This window comes from Podarcis melisellensis, assembly GCF_964234715.1.
Source record: "Podarcis melisellensis genome assembly, chromosome: 3".
Lineage (NCBI taxonomy): Eukaryota > Metazoa > Chordata > Lepidosauria > Squamata > Lacertidae > Podarcis > Podarcis melisellensis.
This window is the reverse complement of record NC_138530.1, coordinates 83,701,146-83,727,959: the sequence shown is the minus strand read 5'-3', so window position 1 is coordinate 83,727,959 and position 26,814 is coordinate 83,701,146. Positions and strand designations below refer to the sequence as shown.

Below are 26,814 nucleotides of genomic sequence, written 5' to 3'. Positions count from 1 at the left end.
GTTGTAGTTGCTTATTTAATAACCCAACTGGGTAATAAAAAAGTCACTAGAATATGGGATACATCAAACACATCCCGTTCTGATCAAGACTTATCGTTTTATATTACGATGAAATAGTGAAGGGCATTTTTGCACAGGACAGGATGGGGAAAGAACAGAGCAGAAGAACAGCTGATTAAAATATCTGCATTTTAAATCATCTTTTTTGTGACGTTATCTTAGCTTTAGTTTATATAATTGCCATTTCAGGTTGCTTCGAGAGCTTATTCAGAAGTCATTGGCACATGGAAAGGGCTAGCAAGAACATGGAGGATGGATTGAGATGGCACAGCTCAGTAGTGGAACGCCTACTTCAAAAGCAATTCTCCCAAGTTCAGATCCCTGCCATCTCCGGGGTGTGTGGGGGGGGGGCGGTGCTGAGAAGCACATGGTAAGACACTGCCAATCAGTGTAGACAATACTGAGCTAGATGATGTAACAAGGGGCTGACTCAGTGTTGGTTTATTTCAGAGAAGAGACCAAGCCAGAATGGATGCTTAGCAGCTTCATTGCAAACAAGAAAAGCAGCATGACTCACTGCCTCATTTGGACACAGGGCCACCTATAGCGGGAACAGAAGTATAAGAGTTAACTCTCCATTACGCTCAGTTAAGGCTCCTTCCTATGAACCTACAACCAACCAGTAAGGGATAAGGAACAAGGGCCCTGTCCAAAGCTATTAACATCAGGTCCAATGCTGGTTTCATCTCTCAGCTGTTAGAAGCATTGCCCAAGTGTGTCCAGGCACCTGTTTTCTCCAAAAGCCCAAGGGCACACAAAGAGCATCTCATCAAAGTTATTCTTTGGCTTTCCTTGCCACAAAACCCTGGGAGCACCAGCTAGGAAGTGCCTGACCCTTTCATAGCCACTATGCATACCCAGCCAGGGATGCTTACCATATATTGAGAGCAAAAGCAGCAAAAGTGAAGTGTTTATAAAGTCCTTGGTGGGCCACCATACAAGGCTGAGTTGAGGAGCTGCATTTGGTATTATGGAACACAAGTTGCACAGGAATGCTCTTGTTACTACTGCGAATATAAGCGTATCTAAAATGCACCTGCCAGAAAGAATCCGGCAGAAGAATTGCTGCTTTCTTTACAACAGGAAAGAATTTAAAACTGAGGGAGGGGGCTTATTGAAGCTGGTAAAAACATTGTACAAGCTCGACAAAACCCCATTTAAACTACAAGCCAAATTGAAAACAAGCACATTCTTTCCTTACCTATCAGAGTAAATGTTTTGCGAACACATACGGTGGGCATGTTTTGCTTTTCCCGCAAATAATCAGCGAATTGACCAGATAGAATGATACAAATCCAGCAGCCAAAATAAGGCAGTGCAGATAAAAATCCATTCTGTACGGAAAAAGAAAACCAGATTTAGGATGGGATGGGGACACCCTTTTTGTGCATATATTTATTCATTTTCAAGATGTATATCTAAGTAAAGAATAATAAAAATAAATGTCTTCAGCAGTACAAATGGGGTTGGGGACAGCTATTTAAAGGCTGTTTTGTACTTTCTGAAACAGCTGTTTTGTTGTAGTGTTTAATGGATACTGTACTGTAAGATAACCAGTGAAGATAATTGACAAGTCACACATTTTATGATAAAGGAAACTGACTTCCTTTCTAAGGATATGGCAAAGTGATAAATTCTTGCAAGCTACAGTGGAAACACATCCTGAGTTATGAGACACAAGTATCTGGTTTAACAATAGCAGCTTTCCACCTATTTTCAGAGAAACACCAGAGGTTAACAGCCAAGTTAAAGGAGAAGACATCTGCCTGGTTTGAGGCTGTAGTGGCAGCTAGAACTGCTTGTCAGTCATCTTGGCTTAGATTCTTTTTACAGTGGGCAGGAACTGCAACAGCCACGTTCAGGCAAGGTGGCTCATTGTGGAAAAAAAGAGTAAGCAAAAGGATAGAGCCAATGTTATGCCTCCAGATGTTTGCAGACTCCAACTCCCATCAGCCCCAGCTAGTGTGGCCAATGGTCCAGGATGATGGGAGCTGTCATCCAATATTTGGAGGGGAACCAAGTTGGCTCTCTTTGTTATATATATCAAAACCAATTCTATTTCCACTGAGGTAAACTGCAAAGCACTGGTATCAGATCAATTTGATTTAAAAGGAGATGCTTAAAGGGCTGGTTCACACTACAGAGATGTCTCCATTTAATTATGCACCTTGCAGACAAAAGCTAGCGTGCTTTAGGCAGTCAACAGCCAACTCTGTAACTGAAATTTCTGGAAAATTTTACCCAAAGGGTGTGATTACTGTTGAAGATCCACTGTAGGAAAGCCTATGGCAATCAGAAGAACTGATGTTCTGCATAGCATCTGTGTCACTCACTCACTCACTCACTCACTCACTCACTCACTCACTCGGCATGTTTATAAATCAGCAGACCCACCAAAGGGGATTCAGACTCTGACTTGGAGTGAAGCCTTCCCAGTCAGCAACTCTGCTCAAGATTAAGGAACCCAGCTTGATGCTGCACCCAGCAGACTGGGCGACTTATCCGAAGGTTCTCCCAGGAACAGCAGCAGAATGTTCCAGGAGGAAAAGGAACAAGGAGCCAGAGAAACAACTTCAATTCCTTCCTCTTGGGAAAAAGAAGCCTCTGGTGCACATTCGTTTATCACAGGTGTTCATTCTCAGAGAGCCTGTTAAATGTGCAGCCAGCAGAACAAAAAATTGCAATTGCTCTGAAGGAATTTACATAGCAACCTTTAGAACTGAACCACAAGGTAAAGGAGTTGGATAGGCTGCTCTTCACAGCTGCTTCAACCTAATTTTAGCAAATGCTCTTGAATGAGCAGCACATTTTTTAATTAAGCCGTTAACCTTAAAATGCAAAACAGGGAACTGTGATGGCACCGTAATGTGAGAGATAGAGGGAGAGAGAGAGAGACAGAAAAAAGGACAATTCCTTCTCCTCTCATAGTAAATTGATTTTTAAGTTGCACGTTCAAATTTCATTATGCTCACTAAAAAGTGGCTGGAGTTTTAAGAGCTGCACTTCCAGAAGTAATATTGCTGGTTAAATTATTTATGGACTGCAGGGGGTGGGGAAGTGTTGGATACCCAAAGCCTCCCCTTCTCTCACTAGAATGCATTTCCCAGGAAAAACACGAACACGTGGCCTTGTGTTCCTGTGACAGGTGACAAAGATGCCATTTGATATTCTTGTTCCTAAAATCTCTCAGCACTGCCAGATACTCCACATACAGAGCTGACTTCAAGACCACATACTGAATACCAGTGTGTGGTATAAGCCACGAACCAGCGATTTGGGATCGCATTCCCACTCAGCCAAGAGGCTAACAGAGAAAACCTATGCATGTCTACTCAGAAGCAAGTCACATTAGACTCCATTGGACTATTGTACCATATTTTCGCCCTATAGGATGCACTTTTCCCCCTCCAAAAATGAAGGGGAAATGTGTATGCGTCCTATGGGCCGAATGCAGGCTCCTTGGCTTCAGTGATAGCAAAGCAAAGCCTGTGCTCCGGAGGCTTCGCGTTGCTTTCGCTGAAGCCAGTAGAGTCTGCTCTTTGAGGCTGGTGGTGGGGAAAAGCAGTGCTTCCCCTCAGCGGATTGGGGGGGCAGCGGGAAGGTGCGCGACGCCTTCCCGCTACTCTCCGACCCGGCTTTGAGGCTGGCGGTGGGGGAAAGCAGTGCCAGCCCCAGCGCCAGCCCCACAAGCTGGGTCGAAAAGCCCGCAGGAGCCGCACAGCCTTTAAAGAGCGCACTGCTCTTGGGGGCTTTTCCCCTAGGAGGGACAAGGGACTGACTGGCTGTTTCAGTCCCTTCTCCCTCCTGGTCCAAAAGCCCGCAGGAGTCGCGCACGGCTCCTGTGGGCTTTTGTAGGAGGTGGGGGAATTCCGCCACCTCCCACAAAAGCAGGAAGAAGGTCTTGGAGTAGTGCACAGGCTGCGTGCAGCCTGTACGCTGCTCCCAGAGCTGTGGGGTGTGTGTCCTATTTTTTCCCTTGATTTCCCCCCCTGAAAACTAGGTGCGCCCTATAGGGCGAAAAATACGGTATTTTAATATTCTGTTGGAACTTCCCTGAGTGGCTGGGGAAACCTAGCCAGATGGGCGGGGTATAAATTATTATTATTATTATTATTATTAATTATTATTATTATTACTTGCATGCGAGTAGACCTTTGTAGGGTTGTGCTGTAATTGAATGACCCTGTGCAGCCCAAACGTCACGGTCAGGAGGCTATTTCTGTAGCTTCGCCCCACTGGGTGCTTAGGTTCTGACTGTCTTTGTAATTCCTACTGAAAGCCAAGTTTATGATCTAGCCTAGGTCACTTCAGGGTAAGTTTTGAAACTGGATAACACAGGGTATCTTACCTCCTGCACATCAAACCTCAGAATTTCCTTCATGTAAGTAGGCAATAGGGTAAGGAGTGTGTAGAAAGTCCAGTTATAAGAAAAGTGTGCTACGACGATAGCCCAGAGTGGAAGCGACGTCAGTATGGCTCCCCAAGGGATGGATTTCTGAGTAGAAAGCTAAAGAGAAGAAATTCAATTCACATAGATGCTCTTTTAAAAAAAATTGAATCACACTTCTTAAAACTTCAAAGAAGATTTTTTCCAAATAGCTTGTTCCTGCCAGTCTGCACTCTTAGGCATAATGGTAGATCCCTTAATCCCGATGATTAAGGTTATCAGGAACAAGCTATGGGATTCATGTTCCTCCTTGAGTCCCTTACCTGCTGCATGCAGGCACACCCACACTTAACCACAGTTGGTGCACAGCATGGGTGAACTCCTGTTTAACATTAGGAGGACAAAACATTTGTCTGAGTGGTGACTTTTCAGGGATTCTGCTGCTGGGCACTCTTGTTCCCTTTCTCACCCAAATGTTCTTTTTAGCTGGCGCTTTCATCTGCTGGAACCACCTCTTTTATACAGTTCTGTTCCATCTGTTTTATGCGTTTATAGTTGCAACTGTTCTAATTATAATTGCATGTTTTATTGATGTATCCTGCCTCGGGAGCTTACGGCAAAGGACGGATAATAAATCTTATAAAACAACAAAATGTTACTGAGCTTTAAAAGCATTTTTCAAGGACCTCTTTGCCCTTTAAATACAATAGTGGATGCATATTACCCCAGTACGTCAATAGAAATGAGGAAAGGCTTGACCAAAAAGTACACACCTGATCTGTAAGGGAGGAGAGAATGTATTCCTTTTCTGCATGAGAAATTCTCTTGTGTGTTTCTGGTGTGTCGCTAACTATCAACATCCAGAAGATGAACCACAGCACACCTAGGGCACCTTAAAGTGAAAACAACAATAACAACACTTATGGTCAAGGAAATGGCAGCCATGAGACTTTAAATTTGCAAGCACTGCTACAATCCACCAGGGTAGTGCTGTGTTGCTCTCGCTTGGCTTCCCAATACCTCACATTACTGCCCCTTACCAGGAGGGAGAGGAGCAGGGGGCAAGACAGCTGGCAGCTCAGCACACTGGGGGCATGGCGGCAGAGCCAATTTGACACTCCTGTACCCCCCTCTCTCCTCTTGGCAAGTTATAGTGATGTTTGGTGCTGGGAAACTTGGGAGAACAGGACTGCCCCACCCACAGTGCCTCGCCAGCTGCTATTGCAGAATACCGTGAAATGTCCCTCAAGCCAGAGCTACTTGTGGATCCCACAGGCATAACCAGCCACTCCCACCTCCAAAGGTAAATGAAAGAGATTGTTCCAACATAACAAATGTGTGTGTGCATATCCAGAGGATCACTTAAATGTGAAGCCATGTGTACCAATTGCCATTGTCTGCTAGGTAAAGGTAAAGGGACCCCTGACCATTACGTCCAGTCATAGCCAACTCTGGGGTTGCGGCGCTCATCTCACTTTACTGTCCGAAGGAGCTGGCCTACAGCTTCCGGGTTATGTGGCCAGCATGACTAAGCCACTTCTGGCGAACCAGAGCAGTGCACGGAAACGCCGTTTACCTTCCCACTGGAGTGGTACCTATTTATCTACTTGCACTTTGACGTGCTTTCAAACTGCTAGGTTGGCAGGAGATGGGACCGAGCAACGGGAGCTCACCCCGTCGTAGGGATTCGAACTGTCGACCTTCTGATCAGCAAGTCCTAGGCTCTGTGGTTTAACCCACAGCGCCACCTGTGCTAAGGATACATCAAATGCATAAAAACTTCTAGATTTGTCAGCTTCCTGTAGCTAAAGAAGGCATAGATGAGGTGACCATGGGTGTGATACGAAACAAAATTAATCAGAGATGTTTTGCACAATGGGACTATTTAAGCAAGAGAATTGGGTTGCTGAAAACGAACGAACTCTCCCATAGACAGAAATTCTCTTAGTGGGCAGTCTGTAGATCACATTTCTTGACACACATGCATATATAAGCTTAACAGAAAAATGTCATCAGATCATGACATTCCCCAGGGTGTGACAGGCAAAATAGCTGGGGAAGTATTTTAGGCATTTATTTACAATGATCAGGCACAAAGTGTTCTAGAAATACACATGAAAATCTTTACAATGACACAGGAGGACTGAAAAACAATCTTCCAGCTGTATTTTTTTTTAAATTGTCCTTAGGATTTGGGGTATCTTAATTGTACCTATGAAAAATTGGAGTACCACTGGATTCTCCTGAACCATATTTAAAAGTTATATATAATTATTAAAAAGATGGAGGGGAGGCGGAAGAGAGAGGAAAGAGAGTAACCTAATTCACACCTTAATACTGGTGATTAGTTGTATGGGGGGGAGGTTTGAGAAAGTTTGCTCATTGCTATTTTGTTTTGTATATTTTAAAATGAATAATTAAAAAAAAATACAATCTTTACTCAACTGAATGGAATTTACAGTGAAAACACTTACCAAATATGTAGAACACATAAATCCAATTCATATAAAAACAGATCAAGCCAGACAATGGAAGAGACACAACAGTTCCTAGCTGTGCACCTAGAAATTAAAGTTTTATTTTAAAATAATAATCACTTTATTATTTTTACCCCGCCCATCTGGCTGGGTTTTCCCAGCCACCCTGTCTGGCCAAGTACATAGACTTCTCAAGGATTGAAAATGCTAGGCTTTGAATACACCTAGGTTAGGGATAAACATGGTTTAGTGGCAAGGCATGCACAGCAATGAACCATGCTTAATGGGTAGCTGCAGGAGTATGGGGGTGGGAGCAGAAATGGAATGCATAATCCTGTGGCCTGTTCCCAACCGTTATACCACAGTTAAAAGAGATTAGTGCTGCATCTTCATTGGCTAGACTTGAGCATTTTATAAAGCATCTCACCTGCATATGAAATACTAAGAAGTTTACTGCGTTCCAGTGGAGGAGCCCAACAGGACCACATGGCATGCATGGCAGGAAAGGTGACACCCTGGAAAACACATTTGTTTATAGTACAGCATATCTGTCAAGAGTAAAATGATTTGGCCAAGATTCACTTCAATAAAACATCTCCAACATAGCCTGGAGAAAGTACCAGTTGTATTAGTACGAAGCTATTTTCTGAACAAAACGCGCATAGCTCCTGGGCAATTAAGCAGAACTAATTCCTTGCCTGCTTCAATTCTTCAGCTGAATATGCTTTGTGGACATAACAATTATGCTGAACTTTTGGTTTCTGCATAGAAACAGCAGCACAAATATTTTGAAGTGGTGGTTTTCCCTCAGTTTGGATTATTAAATGCCAACATGCATAGGAGGCCAGACAACATGGCAGGGAAGAGACCTCATTCTGCAGACAGACCAGGTTAAAAAACAAGAACCAGACTCCCCTAAATTAAACCAGAAATCTAATAAAAACTATGTGAACTTTGAATAAAAATGTTCATGAACAATTAAGTTTCAAAGAGGTCACAAGCATATTAAAGCATCATATTAAACCCAGGGAGCTAAGGGAAGGACTGGATTTATGTTGCAATTCTTCAAGAACACAGAATGTGGCAATGGGTGGAGAATTCAGCTTCCTGAAAATATTCTTTTCCGCATTTCCTCCCTTTTTAACGAAGCTGTCCTATGAAGTTCTTTGCCTCTCACAAAGAAATAAAAACAACAAAAATTGCAGAGTAAATTATGTATAGTCAGAGAAATTAGGGAAAACTGCTCAACTCGCATAATTTATACAGTTGCAGGATTCAGACTTTTGGTGCAAAATTTGGAATGCCCACACAAAGATTTTTAAGGGAGCATGCAGCAGACATTTTACATAACAAAATTTCAGTTAAGTGCCAGGTCCACCCATCCTGGCACAACTTCCTACTTCCTTCCCCTCTATTCAAGCTCTGCAGATGCCATTTGATCAGTTCCACAGCCACAGAGGAACAGCATATCTTTCATATCAGCTCCTCACGTAGCCCTTAATATACCATTTCTCATTAACGTGGTGCTCTATGATCTTAACAATATGCTCGTCCTCACAATGAAGTCATAGAAGACATGCTCATTTTAAGGTGGGTGTAAGGAAAACTGGGAATGAGGAAGGAACCCTCAATTCTCAGATTCATGCCCATCTGTCTATCTGCTGGAAAAAAAAATATAAGAGCACACGAGAGGCCAGTGGAACTATAACTGAAGCGGCAGCAATGGAAAAATCAAGTAAGAAAAACACTATTAAGAACACGAGCAGAGCCCAGCTAGATCAGACGAAGGTCCCATCTAGTCCAGCACCCTATTTGCAAAGTGCCCAACCAGATCCCTATGGAGTGGTTGATCCCAACTTGGTGACTTCCAGGTGTTTTGGACTCCATTCACATCTAGGCACTGCCTGGCTAGAGCCCGGATTGACTGGAGTTGGAGACATGCAGCATCTGGAAGATGCCAAGCTGGAAAAGACTGACCTAATGTAATTTATCAACATTACAGGGGATTGTTAATGTACTTACAAAGTAATTGTTTTGAAACTCTTAACAACAACAACAATTAAAGGGGGTGGAGAAGGAGAGATTACCTCACCCAGGCCTTCCAAAGCTCTGACAGCTATGAGGTACCCGACTCCCAAATCTGCTGCCAAAGGTGTGAACAAGGTGAAAATGGCAGTGCCCAGGATGCCAAACCCCAACAGCTTCTTTCCGCCAAACTGGCGGGCAAGATATCCACCAGGAACCTGCGTAATGATGTAGCCATAGAAGAAGGAACCAAGGATCCAGCCTTGAGTATTTGCATCCCATGGATACTTTTTCCCCTGAAAGGGAGTGAGAGAAAAAGACATGAAGGTCTGGTTTCCACCCCGCCACTTGCATCACAGGAAGATACAACAAAGGACTGCATGCTCCCCATCCAGCAACACTGCACACCTATCAGTGACATACATTGATAGCTGCAGAGTGGCTTACAAACTATATTTTCCACATGCCGGTCATGGACATGGGGAACTACGTGCTCATTTTTCATGGGACGCATGGAAAGAACTCCCTATGTACATCCAAAGAGTGACCACATTGTTGGGTTTTTTTCCAGATCAATGACATTAAAATATACATAGCTGGTTAATATCCTGCTAATTGTTTTCATTCTGTCAACCAGGCTCCTAAAGCAAGCAAAGCCCAGTCACAGTGTCATAAAAAATAATCACATATCAACTGATTTCAAAGCCTTCTCCTCTTCTTTTCTTTATTTAATGTATGAACCACCACACTTGACAGACTTACAAACTTTAAACAACTATAGGCTGTACAATAAGTTTTTTTTTTTAAAAAAACACCACCCAAATTTACCTCATTTACATTATTGTGGTAGAGTCCAGGTTGGCCTGTACTATGTACAACATTGGAAGCTGCCCTACGACAAGTCAAACCATTGGTCTATCTAGGTCATTATCGTCTATACTGGCTGACAGCAGTTCTCTATGGTTGTCAGGGCATTATCCTAGGTTCCAGGGTGTTATCTTTTTATTTTCAGAACAGTAGCATCCATCACATCACACAGGAAGGGAGTGATTCTGCTGTGTATGTGTGATTCTGGAGGCAGAATGGAGGCAGCAAAGATCTATAAAGGGATTTGATGAGGACTGAATGTTACTTGCCTTAAACAAACACACTCCTACAAGAATTACTGTAAGGTAGGGTAGCCATATTTTGAAAAGTGAAATTCTGGACACAAAAGTTGAGCCTTGGGGGGGGGGTGTTTTTAAGCTATTTTCAAGAAAATTCACCAAAACTATTATTAAAAATACCTGGATTTGCTTCTGAGTAAATGCCTCAGATTACACTGCAAGAGTATTTAGGTTGTGCCCACTGTTACGTCATACTCTTTGAAATTAGTAGAGTGGGCTCATTGTGGACACCATCCATTTGGTTTACTCTAAGTAGAACTTAGTTGGCTACAACCCTTTATTCACCCCCATCAATACTGGCATTCCGCCAGCTCTTGAAGAGATAATAATTTAATACACATACCCTTTAAGACAGTTCACATTCTCAAAAGTAGATCTGGTAAAACTTACCGTAGTGTTACGAGGAACAACTGGGGTAGAAGAATGTTCTTTGCACACATTTGAAGAAGTATTTTTGGTCAAGCTTGAATTTGATTCTACCATGTCCACCAGGGCAACACTTAAATTGACACGAAGTGCATATAAGAGAAAGAATCCCAAGAAGGCCCAGACCGCTAAGCTGAGGCGAGCAGAGCAGCATATTGGCGCTAAAAGAAAAAGTGATGCACATTAAAAAGTGTTAATGTAAAAAAAAAAAAATCCCCACAACTCTGGCTAGCAACTATCTTTAACTGAAACAAAGGCAGAAGGGCCTTTGCCCCCAGACTCATTCTCACATAAGCCAAAATGCAGACAATGGACTAATTGGGGGACACACCACCAAAACCATCCAGCGTGGACTGAGAATATTCAATAGCTACAAAATGTTGCGTTGTCAGGTCACATCCACACTATACATTTACAGTATGTTGTTTTATGCCACTGTAACAATTATGGTTTGGCCCAAAGAATCCTGGGAACTCTAATTTGTTAAAGGTGCTGGGAATTGTTACGAGACTCCTATCCCCTCTCACAGAACTACAATACTCAAGAGTTCACTGAGAAGCAGGACTGATCCATTGACTCCATGGTGTGGATGTGCTCTCCTGAAACTGTAGCCCAGGGATGGGAAAACATTTTGGCCTGGGTGGACGGCAGCTTGGTCAGCGCATTTCCCCCAGGTAAGTGTTGGTGAAGCAGCACCAGGCAAGATCAAACACTCTGCTCACCAGTTGATGGACCAATCTGCTCTATGCAGGGGTCTGCTTCACCAGTGTGTTCTCTGCAGGGGATGTGCTGATGAAGCAGCCCCCAGCAAATTTGAACACCACCCATCAGGAGATGTCTCTCACTGACAGGGAAATGGCCTTGTGGACCAAGGCTGTCCTGCACGTCACAAGGGTCTCCACCCATTTTAGACTTTAACTCCTATCAACCGCCCAAAACTGGAGGGCACAAATTTGGTAAAGGCTGATTTACAATAATCATTGCTTATCTATTAATTCACAAGCAGGAGAGTATATGTTTATGTATTGTTCAATTATTTCAGTTAGAATAAACATTAACCGTTTGCTAAAGGGATGTAATTTTTCATAAGATCACAGGGTTGATTTATTTATGTAGCCTTATTAGGCACTTCAAGCCTTTACCAAGAAACTCTAAGCTATTGGACACATCTGGTATGACAAAATGTGCCTGAGAAACAGAAGACGATATCCCTCTAAGTCATACTCAGAGTAGACCCACTGAAATCAATGACCATAAATTACTAAAGTTATGGCTCTACTCTGAGTATGACTTAGTGGTGCATTACCCACAATAGTTTCTTAGCTCTGCTAAGGAATCTCAAATGACCGACCCCCAAAAGCTTGCAGGTATGGCCTGGAGGCGTGTCATAAGTAATTATGCCATAATTTTTGATAAATTGTGGTGAGCAAACCATATATGGAGGAGGATTGACTACCAGTGCCCCATTCTCAGCTGTTGTTAGATTCAAACTCCCATTAGTCCCAGCCAACATGGCCAACAACATCTAAAGGGCCACAGTTTCCATATCCCTAGTACAAAGGAATAAAAATAGTGGGGTAAGACGCTCAAGCAAATGACAAGAGGAGAAGTGCGCTCAATACATGCTCACTCATGGATACAACATACATACAAACATGTAAAGCAAAGTGTGCATTCTGGCAGCTACTCAAGAGTGCCCACTCCCCCAAATCCAACCCTAAAGGGGAAACAAAACTCACATCCCAGTATTATGTCACAAGTCTTAGCATATACTTTTCAGTCATGAAATGCAAATAAACCACAACATGTTCACCAAAATCTCACTTTAAATATACAAAAAATATTACTCATATTTGCTTTGCTGCATGATTATTATACTATGGAAAAGATTGTGTGATTCTCCCCCCCAAAAAAATCTTTTTTAAAAAATATAACACGCCACAACACAACTTCAGGTCCACAAGGCACAATATTACGTAAATTCTTACCATTAATATCCCCGGGAGCTAATTCTTTCACAACCAACCTTGTTTTCGAAGACATTTCCCTCTAATTTCCTAGTTACTGTTGTGCTGGATTATCGAAATGCTCCCATGATCTGAACGGAAAGCTCCTGCAACATTTTTAGTTTGAGGAAGTTGCCCTGAATATTTATTACTGCAAATGAGGCACAGTAGACGTGGCACGGCAAGTTTATTATCTTGCTGTTCTAATACCCAACATCCCAACATTAAACAGCAAAGGAGCCTTCACTGGTGTTAATAACATCCTTAGTCTTCTGCCTTTCTGCAAAACCACCTTAAGCTATTGTTGCTTTCACAAACCACTTCTGGCTTTCTTCCAGATCAACCTCTGCCTGGTAGATGTGGAATATCCTGTTCTGCAGCTCTGCTTCCCTCAGCAACCCGCCTTTTGCCATCCACGTCACATCACACTGCTCTCAGTCAATAGCCTCTCTCTAACCCCACTGCCATGTAAACACTAAATGCCAAATTTTGTATTTCAGCCATTGCCATTTGATTTCTTACTTAACTATACACACAGTATTTTAAATTGAATGTTTAGCATCAAATTCATTTATTTACCTTTCTCAGCTGTTAGTGCAAGTTTACTACTTAGGAAACACCACTTTCAACCAACTTTTACTTGTTCCCTGTCCCCCAAGCAAATGAAAACAGGGCTGTACAGATGAAGAGGAGGGGAGAAGAATAGGAAATCCCTTGCTGCTGAGAAAACCACCTTGGTTTTTGGAGGGAGTGGGAATAGGTGTGCTGCTTTAATCTCTCACCATTAAAAAAAACAACAAACAGGTCTGGATGTACACTGTGACAAGTATTTGGGTCTTCGACATGATCTCTGACAACTTCCTATCAAACATAGGGAAGTAAAACTGACAATGCTGTGCTGGGCAGGGAGCAACACACAACCTTAAATTTCAACATGATCAGCCATTGCCAGAAAGGACAGGACTGTAATCTTGCTTTTAATTGCCTTTTATGGAAGGATAAACGAACACCACTGTGACTGAGCTACATATGGTGGGATCACAGATCCTTACAATAATGGTTATTAATTATTTATTTATACGGATAGCTTCCTTATCACTTTGCTACATTTTTTCTTCTGTGCTGTTTCCTTGTCTAATAACAGACTGTCCTGTTTAGGTGCTGTTGTTTCTTTAAAGGATATTTTATGCAATTGTATAACACTTATGCCACAAGTGCATGCAATTGCAAAAGGAAACCAATTTTAAGATTTCCAATGTGAACATCTAGTGGCAAGTAGAAATGGACAAAGGCAGCTGACTGAAAGGGATTAAGAGCTATCTTGTTTGATTGGATCAAAGTCCAGCATTCTGTTTCCACCCAGATGTCTCTGGAAGCGCAGAAATAAGGCAGGAAGCCAGGTTAGGAACTACGTTGCAACCTGATCAATAAATCATACGAGTTTTAGTTAAATGATCAATCAGCTCAATTTTGCAGAATTTCTGAAGCAACATTGTTTGCTTGGCTATTTTGTAAAAAAAAAGAATGCACATGTGTTTCCTAGTAGGCATCAACTTGTAAGAAGCATCCAGCCCTCTTGTGTGAGAAAAGGAAGAATACCTCTTTTAACAAGATTTTATATGCATTTGTATGGAAAAGAATATATATTTAAATTTTGCTGCCCAATTACAGTAATTTTCAGTTTATTAAACATTTTAAACAGATAAATAAATTAAGCAAAGCAGCCGTAGATATGGCCATTCTCTTGCATCTAGTAACTGGATGTATACTGTCTCTCAAGATGCTAGTTCATGTACCTGCATGTACTGTTTTCTAAGTTTTATCGTTAGGAACATGTCCTTCTCTTCAAATCACTGTAAATAGATCTATACAAACAGCACTTACGCTAAGGTTCCAGGTGATTTTTCAGGATAAATACTGCTGGTCAGAAATGAATAAACATCAAGAGGAAGTTTAATCTATGGGACAGAGCTTTCGGCTTGGTTCCAGGGCCAATCATGGCTCCTCAAAGAATGGACTGGGTGAGTTTGGATAAGTATTGAGCTCAGTTGGGCCAGCAGGAGAGACACAACGACAGTATTTGCATGTTTTGGTAGTTTGTTCCTGGCTTAGTGGTTTGAGCAAAACAAACCAAGGTCCCCAGTTTGTATGCAATGCTAAACCAAGGTTTGTGCTTTGTTCCTGCCATGGGCTGGTAGGAAGGAACCAAGCAGACACAGTTTGCTAAATACACCACTGGAGGAGGTGGGAATGAGCTCCACTAATTATATTTTTCAAGCAAAATGCAAAAGAGATTATAGAAGACAGAACATTTATTACAATCTGATGTTTTATTATTTAATTATTTTTGCAAACTATTTTGCTGCTTTACTACTGTGCAGATGTTATTTTCAGTGCCGCGAAAGCAAGTCCCCATGCCGTGCTATGCCGGTTTAGCGCAGCGTGTGGGGACTCACCAAGTGGGTGGCTCGGGGGCCGGTTAAACGACTCCCGTGGGCCACTTGTGGCCCAAGGCCCTTAAGATGCCGACCCCTGCTCTGATATAACACGCTGGCCCTGTAGTGAAATGCAACCATGTAGATAAGGACTTGACCAGTACTTTGCATCTGCATAGCTTATGGTCTCTCTTCCTCACCCCCCCCCCTTGGAAGTGCCTGTTAAAATGTTTATACAACTTTTTTGCAAAGCGTTTACCTCCCCCTTTCCTTTGGATCAGAAACCAGTCCTAGCTTTTCAGGGGTTGCTTACATCATTGAATAAGCCCCCCCCCCATTCATTAAGAGAGCTTAGTATGGACTTTTAGTGCCCAGGGTAACATCACAATCTGATACACGTCTACTCAGAAGTAAGTTCTATTGAGTTCACTGGGGCTTACTTCTGAGGAGATATGTATAGGACTATGCTCAGTCTAAAACAACTTGCAGCACTCTTCCTCTTCACTTACCAAATATTTGCTCATATTCATTGAGACACCACTTTGTCACGTCAGCTATTGCACTGTCTTGTAGTTGGTTCACAGTATTCAACCTAAATTCCTTCCAGTAGCACCTTAAAGACCAACTAAGTTAGTTCTTGGTATTACTAAGTTACCAAGAACTAACTTAGTTGGTCTTTAAAGTGCTACTGGAAGGAATTTTTTTTGTTTTGACTATGGCAGACCAACACGGCTACCTATCTGTAACTGGAAGTATTCAACCTAGTATGGTAGCATTTTAATTTCTTCTGCTGATAATGAATAACTTGAATCAATTAAATAAAATATGATAGATCAGACCAAGTATTTGCATGGTTTACATGGCCGATTTCCCTCCTACTCACAATAAATTGTATATTTTGGCATTTTGGGGTTACAGAATTTTGGCTTTCCAATTTGCAGTAAATTAAGTGCTCTGCAAATAGTCAAACCCTTCTCTTTTCCTTATTTACTATGGTTAAACCTGGAAATGATGCACATAACGATATAAACATACACACTGGAGTTTAAAGTGTATCTTAGGCTCATGCAAGGTGCTTGTGTTAGCCTTGATTTTTTTTTAAAAAATCCTTTTAATTCCTTATTACAATTGACAGTTGAAACTTCCCTCAGTTTTGTCATACAGCATAAGAGGTAAACAATCCTCCATAGCAACTAGTCCATAAGGTAAAGGGACCCCTGACTGCGCCACCTGCGTCCCAAACTAGTCCTTACACAACACTTAACTGATATGCCAAGACATTTTGTTTTCTGGCCAAACCATTCTATTTCTAGAGATCTCTAGGATGCTCTGATAAGAGCAACAACTTAGTAAAACAAAACAAGACTTACTGCCTTTTGTCTTGCAAGCTCTACTGTCAATCAGCACAAAATTCCTGCATTGATAGCATGCACCCTATCTAATCAGGGACCACACCATTATTTACAAACCAACAATGCTGAAAGACATCACACCCAACAATTGCATATGTGTGGATGGTGCTTAATCCATTTATTAAAAATATTTTTTCACCACCATTCAGTGGAGCTTTGCTGCACGGTTTAAGCATAAGGAAGCAACAACCAAACATGTGTAGGATCATGACATGCTTGTGTGTGACCATCCTGTTCATCAACACCTAAAGAAAAGTTTCTCACGTGTGCAGGCACGTGTCTTCTATAAGGGAAATCTATAACATGCAAGTGCTTGTATTTAAAACATGTTTCTTAAGAATAAAGACCCACTGACTTCAACTGCACTACTTCCTAGGCAGTGTACTTTACATACATGCCCCAGGCTGCAGTTATGTGCTTAACCGAGAGAAATTATTACAGCATCGTAACAGATTTAATGGAGCATAAATTTTGTAGATTAGATCCCATTTAGAGGAGGGTCAATAGCTATGCTTGCAGAAGGACTTGAGTTCAATCTCTGGCATCTCCAGCTTAAAAACTCAAGTAGCAGATAAGAGAAGACCTACAACCTTGGATACAATACTGGGCAAAATGATATAATGCAGCTTCTTATGTTCGCATCAGATGCATTAAGCATTATCCTTGTTTGGTACACACAAAAAGGAATAAGGGGGCAAATTGTAAACAGTGGACTCAATAGTTCACGACAACTACAGTGGTACCTCAGGTTACATACGCTTCAGGTTACAGACTCTGCTAACCCAGAAATAATACCTCGGGTTAAGAACTTTGCTTCAGGATAAGAACAGAAATTGCATGGCAGCGGTGCAGCAGCAGCGGGTGGCCCCATTAGCTAAAGTGGTGTTTCAGGTTAAGAACAGTTTCAGGTTAAGAACGGAGCTTCAGGGAGGAGCAGTATGTAACCAAATTAAGTAGGTAACCAGAGGTACCACTGTAATGTATACATGATAAGCCTGCCCAATCATTCACAACAATCAGTCTGTAATTTCAAGATCTCTGCTCTGGGCTACTATCTGTAGTTGTTGTTGTTTTTTAAAAAAGTTGTTAAACAACTTGATGTTTCATTATGTTTTTATATTTTGTGGAAGCTGCCCACAGTGACTAGGGTTACTCCGTCAGATATATGTATTATTACTACTACTGTGTGGTTGTAAATTGCCTTAACACTTCATAAACTCTTTGAAACCACACTTTGAGGTTTCTCCCTCGACATCTGCGTATGCATGTGTGTAGCTGGCAAGTGAAGGCAACTGTTCACCCAAATGCAACGTAGTCCACGAAAGTATAATAAACCCGTTAGCTTTCACGGTGCCACAAGACCTCTCCCCGCGTTTGCTGTCTCCGACCACCCCTCTGAAGCTGGTCGCCGTGATACCCGGTGATACTCAAGGCGACAGACGGCTGTCCTGGGAAGTCAGCACCGAAATGGAACTTCCTTCCGAATAAAGGGGGATAATGCTTTGTTTGCTAGCTACTGGCAAACCTGCACAGGACCGGGACTGTTAAGACACCTCTCGACAGGATACTGGAGACGGTGGAGGCGTCCCCACAGAAATGTCTCTCTCCCGCCAACCCCCCACAGCTCCTCAAAGCGAGAGGAACTGGCTGCTGGAGACAAAAAGAGGGCGGGAGGCTCACGACTGAGGTGTGCGCTGGGGGGCAAGCGGTCCCTCCTGCCGCTGCTCTCACCCGCCTTGCCGATGGGCTGGGCTTCTCGCAGCAGGAGCGGGGTACGGTCCTCTTCTTCCTCCGCCTCTTCGGGTTCCGGGGTCTGCATGCTCCCCTTCAGGGCAAAAGCAAACGCGAAACCAGGGCTCCCTAAACGAACCCAGCCCGGCTGTCGGCGGCTTCCCACCAAAGTCAGCTGCCAGAAAAGCCAAGGCAAGCAGCAGGCACGTGACTCGGAGCCGGGCGGAAGTGCCGCCGCTATCATGATTCGGCGGCTCGGCGCCTATGGAACGGGTTTGTTTTCCTTCCCCGCCCTCCTCCTCGGCCATCTTTGCTGCGGGCAGAAGCCTTTCTGCTGATTGGTTGCTGGGGTAAAAGGCGGCGGCTGAGGATGCCGCTGCCTAAGGCAGCCAATGGAAGGAAGCCCCTCCGGCGTCGGCCAAATCGCCGCTGGATTCCTCCCGGCGTTGACTCGTGATGTGCAGGCGGAAGATCAGGACTTTATCTTTGGGTAGCTTGCCGCAGATAAGCGAGGTTCTATGACTCCCCAATCATTTAATAATGGCAACAGTAAAATACCTTTCCCCTAATTTTTCCTACTGAAATGAAGAAAGCGGGCGGGCGGTAAAGGTGACTGGGAGCGTGGAAGGACGGTGAACTCAGATGCAAATGCCCGCGTTAAGAATTTGAGTGTACAGTATGTATATCGTTAGTAGCTGGGTCTGATTGGTGGATCTCCGGGTCCTACCAAAAAGCAATGTAGACCCCTCAAGCCTAAGTTCTGCTCCCCTCCTTGCCGCTATACCTTGTCGAAAGGAAAGGACTGAGGTCAGAGGGAAGTAAAATGCAACTTATGCTAAATGTGATAAGTATGCAAAAACGTAATTCCATATTTTTTATCATGCTACACGTTAAGGCTGTTAAGCTGCTGATTTCCAGATCTGAGGATTCCTGAACTAACAACGGTCAGTTCTGAGGGAAGGCAGGCAAGGACCCACAGCTCAGCCTGCTCACTGGCCAGGCCTGCACTTTCATTTGAACAACTCTAAATCTTTGCCTAGGTTGGAGTGAGACATCACTTGTTTTAATTTTTGGACTGCTCTATTGTTTAAGTGTGGTAGATCACAGAAGTTGCATGTGCACATGTAAACAAATACCCATGAATCTCTGCTTTCCTGGCTTGGAGCAGCACACACATGCGCACACACACACACAGACACAGCTGATGTTTTGTGCAAATCTGGTAGACTGATAAACTTATTAAAAAATAATAATTGTGTGTGCTTACAGTTAAACAGATACCAGTGTGCTTGCCCATAATGGCCTCAGTCAAGGCCAGCCCACCCATGAAGTGGTGTGAAGTAGTTACCTCAGGCAGCAGAAGCTCCCGAGGCAGCACCTTCATGGGCACCTCCTGGCACATCTCAGTTTGCCATACGTTAGGAAATTCCTGACATGCCCTGGTTTTTGGGTGTAAAAATCGGGAAAATGTCATGGAAAATCTGGATGTATGATGGAAAAAGTAGCACAAAACCTTTAAAATCACTATTTTGGGGGGAGGTTCCCCCCCAAAAGCTGAACAATTTTATATGGTTTCCTAAAAAAAGTTCATCAACTTTGCGGGTGTTAGGAATTTTGAAATATGGCAACCTGAAGTGTATCCCTCACATAGAGTTACAATTCCCAGCACCCTTAGCCCACTACAGAATTCTTTGAGGGGAAAAATGTATAGTATAGTGTGCACACAGAGATAATTAACTTACCAATTTTAAGGTGTTTGTGTTGTCACCCACACTGCCATGTCAATTGCCACTGCAACCATTTTGCTATTATCCAGGGGCAAAACTAGGCTTTATTTCACCCCGGTCAAAGACCCAGTTTGGTATGCACGCACACACAGCCTCAACGACACCCCTCTGGAGGCTTCAACCAGGGTAAAAAACCCAGCTCTGTATTATGTAATTCTCCCTGTCCTTTTTGCATTTTGATTATCTGACCTCTCCAGTCCAGTTAATGGCTGTGTTGGTAATTTGTTTAGAATGTCCCGTTCTGCTGGAATGCACAAAGGCCTTATTATCATCACAGAAAGAACAATGCGTGCAACATTTGAAATTGTTAGTAAAAGCTAGCATAGTGCAGTAGCTGGTGTGTTGGATATAGCTGTGTTTCTATAATTGGTTTAATTCTTTTAATTTTGCCGTTGGCTTTTATTTGTTTATGAACCACCTTGATATTTCTTCTTTAAATGACAGACAGTATAAAAATAAAAACAGTATTTTTTTAAAAAAATATTTTAATAATACTAGTATTTACTGTGTGGCCTTGGGCCGGTCACTGTTGCTCAGACTAACTAGCTCACAGTGTTGGTGTGAGAATCATATGAAATAATAAGGAATAAGGAATAAAACCACTTTGAGCTCCTTGGAGGAAAGGTGGGATATAAATGTGATAAATAAATATTACTACTACTACTAGCCCTGCTCAGCCATGAAGCTGATGGAGCTGACCTTAGGACACTCCCTGTCTCTCACATTATGAGGACAAAATCAGGAACTCCATAGTACTGATGATCCCAGTCCAAAGAGAACTTTCTGTAAGTGCTGATAGGATCAACACTTCCAGCAAGTGCAACTTATAGCAAGGCTTGCTGTAAATGCAGTTATCTTTTACATGACTTACTTGAATTCAAGCTGATAATGCAAATAGATTTTTTTTTTACTTTAGGTCACCTGATGTCATTGTGATAGCAGGTGACTGACCTAGGTCTTGCATAGCCCCTAACTCTTGCCACTATGTCACCCCTTCCAGTAACCTATTGCTACGGCTTTACCTCACCAGGCAAGCTGCTCCTGCACAAATATACTTATTATGAAATACAAAACATATTTTAGGTATTATACAGTGGTAATCAGAACAACCCACTAAAATCATTGCATGTGCTGATTGACTCACCAGTGACAGAATATCTGTACTCTATTATCAACCCAACTGTACTTTTGTGAGTGGCCACTGCTAAATGCGTAATTATCACCAATTCTGCTTTTCAGTTCCTTCTGAACTCACTTTTTACAATACTGTCCCCACAGTATGTATATATGTGATTATTGCCCACAATAATCACATATATACCTACTTGCAACTTCATACATCTGATGAAGTAGATTGTAGTTCACAAAAGCTTTTGCCATAATAAATTTGTTAGTCTTTAAGGTGCCACAAGACTCTTTGTTGTTTTTGCTACAGAGACAAACATACCTCCTTCCCTGGAAATTGTTTTGTACAGCATTCTGGGCTGACAGCATCAAAGATTGGTATAAATTGCTACAGACAACTATACACAACAGCAGGATAGAGGATTAGGAAAATATCTAAGGGATGTGGAATTTAAAAGAAGGGGATCACACAGAGGATAGTGATTTCCTCGCTATGGTTAGTAAATATATGTCCAGAAATCACAATCTTGTTTGGTGGTTTGGCCATGAAGGATTTACAGTGGTCCCTTGGTTCTCGAACTTAATCCTTTCTGGGAGTCTGTTTGACTCCTGAAACTGAAAACCAAGACACGGCTTTGATTGGCTGCAGGAACTTCCTTCAATCAAGCAGAAGCCATGTCGGATGTTCGGCTTCCAAAAAACTTTAACAAACCGGAACACTTGCTGCCAGGTTTGCGATGTTCAGGAGTCGATTTGCTTGGGAGCCAAGCTGTTCAAAAACCAAGGTACATCTGCAATCTGATTAGCCAATCAAGGAAGAGACAAAAGTAATAAAAGTCATTGAGAGTGAATCCACCAGAACAGCACACAAAATGAATAAATAAATGAATAAATGAAGCATATGATAAATCTGACTAAGTCAAAATGTGCTTACAATGTTGTTTCCAGTTGTCTGGAGTTATTATATCCATGCCGGATGCCTCAGGGTTTGTCATCATCACAGTTTTTGTTCTGCTAGCCCCTAGATCTCAAATGAAAAAGGAGACATAACGTAACATAACCTCATCCATTTCCACATCTCTTTTGCATTTCTTTAGGACATTGTATTCAGATAGAGGTTGCCAAATCAAAACTTCGCATAGAATGGATGCCTTGAAGTTATATATAGGGAGGGCTACCTTTAGTCTTATTTGATCTACGCTTTCTTTTATTTTTTTAGTGGCATCTCCATGGTCCACCAACCACCCTTCCCTGGTAGTACAAATACAATTGTTGTTGTTACTCAATTTGTTGCCCTTTCATAACACCCCAAACCAGCTGCCTCAGGCAGCTGCTTCACCCTGCCTTATGTATTTCTGACTGGTGGTGGTATAAATTTCATTTATTACATGTTGCATGTTTTGATTTAAATAGGGGGTAATAATGGCTTCTTGTCTCAACTAGATGTGACATTGGAAAATCTGGGATCACATCTTTCACAGATTCCCTTGCTGGGATCAAATCAAGGCTATGATTCTGTGGGAGATTCCTCCAACTCTCTCTCTCTTGTGCTGGTTTCCTGATCTGAATTGCCACCATACGAGCACCTGAAGTAGTTTTGTATCTGTAGGAGAATTGAGTCTGAGAAAATTTACCAGGAAGAAATTGTTGACCTGTAAAGCCATGGTGCTATTCTAATTCAGGCTCCATCCCCAGCCACTTTTACCATGGGTGCGGGGACTGTGGAAGACCTGATTTCAGATCTCTCTCCACTGTTCTGTGTGTGGCTCTGAGTGGCAAACTTCCATTTCTGCATCGCCACAGCTAGATACTTGAGCCTAGTGCACGTCTGAATCTTTCCAGCAGAGGGCTGTAGTTTCTCGGAAGAGAACAAAAGGAGCTAAGTAAGTAAAGGAGTTAAAATTAAATTACAGTACTTAGTCTGCACTATTTGATAAACAATAATAATAATCTCCTGCGCCAAGAGAAAATATTTGAAATACAAACTTCTGAACTATTAGCAATCCAACATTCAAGTCCTAAAGACATCACCTGAATATAAGTCCTAATTTCAACAACCTTTCCTTCCAGACAAATTTGCTTAAAAGACTGAGGTTAATTCCTTCAATGGCTCAGAATTGCAATAATTCAGAGACCCTGAGATCATCCTCTGAGGTACCAGTAGTTCTTTGTGTGCCTCTTCCACAAGAGGTCGGAAACACAAAAACAGGCCTTTTCTGCAGTGGCTTCCCGTTTGTGGAATGCTCGCCCGAGGGAGGTTCAGCTGACGCCTTCATTATATACCTCTGGGCATCAGCCAAAAACTTTCCTCTTCCAGTCCTTCGGCTGATTAACATTAGCTGCCCTTTTAAATGTGTTGTGTGAGGGTGGATTATTGGTTTGTGTTTGTTTTTATTATGTACTTTGTGGTTTTTATATTGTAATATTTTGTTGTGAACTACCCTGAGATCTACAAATGAGGGCACTATACAAATTTAACAAATACAGTAATAGTAATAATACCTCATACCTCAATTTTGAAATGTTTCTGAAATTTACAGGAAATGTGTTTATGATTTGAGCTCCAGGCTCTCAACTTACGCAGATTTACATGGAACAAAGTTCCACTGAAATCCATAAAACTCATTGCCTAGTAAATGTATTTAGAATTGTGGGGCAAGTCAGTGGGAATACAGTGGAGTATATGGTTTACACATGGAGTATATCCACATTCCTACATCCTGACTCAGAAAGCATACCTTGAGCATCGGAGGAAACTCTTGCATGCAATGTCTTTGTGCTTTTGGAAATTATATGCATAAATTGGGTTGGGTGTAGATGCACACCGAGACATAAGGTTTCCAATGTAGTGCTTACTCATACTGAGCGTGTGGTGTGGGATGCACATTTTCAACTATTTTGTAATGCATATAGGAAGCTGCTTTGCGATCTGCTCCCTCATTGAAGAACAGAAGTTGAAAACACATTTGCAAAATGCAATTAACATTGATGCACTAATCAAGAGCCCTGTTTTCATGCTAGCTTCACCCATAACTTGCGTGTCCTTAGCAGAAGCTGATAACAGGTTCTGCATGAGTACATTTGCATGTGCCCAGGGGCCTTGAGTAAATCAGAGACAGAAAGATATTGAGTGGAAAGAAGTGACCATTTTAAACAGCAGCAGTGGTTTGAATAAAGCAGGGATGGAATAACAATGTGAGGGGGAAAGTGCTGGTTTAAAACAATGATGGAAGTTTGAGTAGAGCATAGGGATTGACCTGAGTGGAGAAAACTGGAAGTTTAAAACAAGGTTTCAGTAACGTGAGAAGGGAGTTTGGAAAGGCTATGTTGTGCAATTGGATGCTGTGAGCAAAGGGAACAGACTGAGATAACTTTGTAATGCATCATCCTCTGCTTTATCTTAGTGTGCCCAATTTGAACTGTTTGTCTTTCTTCTTTTCTGAGTCTGCTAGCAATCAGAATCTGTGTATGAGGGAAGCAGAGAGCCTGAGGGCATCGTGATTGGGCTGAGCTGCTATTCATGCTGCCTGCAATAACAATCAGTTACTCATGCTGTTATAGCCCTAGGACAGTATGCCACCCCACTGTGGAGTTTGTTTTGTGACACCCTTCCCTCCAGATTAAGTTTATGGAGTTCATGTTACTAGTATTCTGAAAAATGGAAGTAAAAATGGCAAGAATACACCGGTGCTAATTTTCACGCGGCCCCTCTACATGTGTGAACCCTGGGTCAGTTGCCCCAGCTATTCCCTCTTTAAAAAGTGTCTGATCTATGTATTTAAAAGCCCGAAGAAGAGGTTGTTGCAAGGCTCACACTAGATAAATGCCTCATACAAGATTGCGGAAGGAACTGTGGCATCCATTATCCATCTGGTAGGAGCTGGAAGTAGCAGGTAAGCTGCTAGAAGTTGTTCCCAGTCTGCAGAATAATTTTAACTGATACGCATTAAAAACCCCAAAACATTGGAGAGGTGAAACATGTTTCAGTTTCAGTTTTGGTATACAAGTTCTACTGAAGTCATGCAACTAGAAAAGTAATCCAGACATTATTTTGAAAATATTCTCTGTCTTCAGTCACAGTGGGTAAGCCTCCACGTTATTTATTAACAGTATTTATAGGGCACCTTATAACATAATTCCCAAAGGTAACTAGAAATAAAGCAAACCAGAATGAAAACAAATTAATGTACAATACAGCATAAAAAACACAAGCCTTGAAAGGTACAACCTAAAGTTAAAAGATGTGGGAATATATATACATACAGTAAAGGTATTCATCTGACAGTTAAACAACACCAAAGTCAGTGGCCAGGCAAGCCCCTGTGGAGAGGGATTTAATAACTTATTAAAAGCGATGAGCTGGCACTTTTATGATGCGTAAAGTAAGCAGATGATTTGGGCAACCCACCTGTGACTGATGCATGTGCACATTGTGTGCCCAATACGACATGGGCTATGGAACCTAACTTGTTTGTTTTGATGGCTAGGCTGCCATGATGGTGCATTGCAAAAAAAGGGGGGGGGTAGGCAAAATGGAGGGGATCCGTTAACAGGGCGTGTAATCCAGAGCCTGAGGTAAGATTTAGAACAGCGCTTCTCTCTTTCTGCCTTCCCTGGCACATTCTGTACCACAGACATCACCCTCTGCGAGGGAAACACCCTTCCCTCGCCTATCCAACCTGTGACTCAGCTGAGGCCGTCCTCGGATTTCTTTCCACTGAGCAACCCACCCACAGCTTCGCCCAACTCCTTCCCTCTAGTGCCTGCTTCACAAGGGTGTGGGCCTGTCTGAAACGGTCGCCCTCATAGCCCCCCACAAACGTTGCCCGAGGGAGCTCGCGGACAAAAAGACCCTACCCGCCCACCGACCCACGCCTCGCAAGCTGCCGCGGGGGTGGCGGCGGCTGCGGCGCGGCGATGCCCGCACGCGGCCTTGCTCCTGCCCCGCGGCGGCCGAGGGTGGGGATGCCCTGTGGGCGTGAAGGGCGGGCGGGGTGGAGCCAGACGCTCGGGGGAGAGAAGCTGTCGCCTCCGCTTTTCCACAAGGAGCGCCTTTCACTGCCCAAGCAAGGCGCCCTCCTCCCTGCCGCCGCCGCTGAAAGGATAGGCAAACGCTGCGCGGGGAAGGAGGAGAAGACGAGGGAGAAGGCGAAAGAGGCGCGAAGCGGCATCTTCAGGCAAAGCGGCCCATTCCCGCCGCAGGATGCTGCGGTTGCCGGACGCCGTTCCCGCGGCTCGCAGGGGCGCTCGGCTGCCCGCCGCCGTTGGGCTCACTTTGTGCCTCCTCTGGGCAACTTCGTGGGCCGAAGCTGCTGGGTAGGAACTGGAAGTGGGTGGGGAGAAGATGGACGGGGTGGGTGGGAAAGGCTTGCAGAAATAAGGGAAACGGTTAGTGCCCGCTCGCCTCCTCCTGCCCTGTCCTGCACAGAAGGCCAGATTTTGCACTCATGGGGATTTCAGAATCGGGAGCCGAGGCAAATCTTGCAAGAGTGCCGAGTGTCAGACTGCAGATCACCCACAGCCCAGTTGCACTCTCAGTAGTTGGTGTGGTTTTTTTTTGGGGGGGGGGTCAAACCACCTACTTTGCCCGCAGCTCCTCAGTTCATAATTGCGGGGGCAATTCTTATGGGGTCCATTGGGGCTTATTCCCAGGTAAGCTAGTATAGGATTCTAGCCTGTCACTACAAGAGCCGAAGATCACTTTGCCTGAATGCACTTTCTATGAAAACTGAAAGGATGCATGTGGAGTCAGAGGTCTGAGAAAGATGATGATTAGG

General features: G+C 43.1%; 2 protein-coding genes across 9 annotated transcripts in view; one reads left to right on the top strand and one right to left on the bottom strand.

Moving 5' to 3' along the window:
• The window catches only part of SLC17A5 (solute carrier family 17 member 5), a 31,442-nt gene extending 5,887 nt beyond the window's left edge, over positions 1 to 25,555 (bottom strand). The window contains exons 1-9 of one of the 6 annotated variants that reach the window (XM_081904897.1): positions 25,446 to 25,555; positions 21,972 to 22,064; positions 10,506 to 10,702; positions 9,012 to 9,245; positions 7,352 to 7,439; positions 6,922 to 7,008; positions 5,221 to 5,339; positions 4,409 to 4,567; positions 1,262 to 1,394 (exon numbers count right to left, since the gene is read on the bottom strand). In XM_081904897.1, the coding sequence (XP_081761023.1) occupies positions 1,262 to 1,394; positions 4,409 to 4,567; positions 5,221 to 5,339; positions 6,922 to 7,008; positions 7,352 to 7,439; positions 9,012 to 9,245; positions 10,506 to 10,702; positions 21,972 to 22,064; positions 25,446 to 25,542 (1,207 nt within the window). In that variant the 5' untranslated portion in view covers positions 25,543 to 25,555. Of the gene's footprint in view, positions 1 to 1,261; positions 1,395 to 4,408; positions 4,568 to 5,220; positions 5,340 to 6,921; positions 7,009 to 7,351; positions 7,440 to 9,011; positions 9,246 to 10,505; positions 10,703 to 12,529; positions 13,109 to 18,074; positions 18,385 to 21,971; positions 22,065 to 25,445 lie in introns of those variants that run through there. The other 5 variants (XM_081904898.1, XM_081904894.1, XM_081904895.1 and 2 more) reach the window with 5 other exon arrangements.
• Positions 25,556 to 25,562: 7 nt separating this feature from the next.
• CD109 (CD109 molecule) overlaps positions 25,563 to 26,814 on the top strand; it is a 67,870-nt gene continuing 66,618 nt past the window's right edge. Inside the window, exon 1 of one of the 3 annotated variants that reach the window (XM_081904847.1) lies at positions 25,563 to 25,612. Coding sequence is in view for 2 of the 3 variants with exons in the window: in XM_081904846.1 (XP_081760972.1) it covers positions 26,241 to 26,353 (113 nt within the window). In the remaining variant the exon portion in view is untranslated. Of the gene's footprint in view, positions 25,613 to 26,033; positions 26,354 to 26,814 lie in introns of those variants that run through there. The other 2 variants (XM_081904846.1, XM_081904845.1) reach the window with 2 other exon arrangements.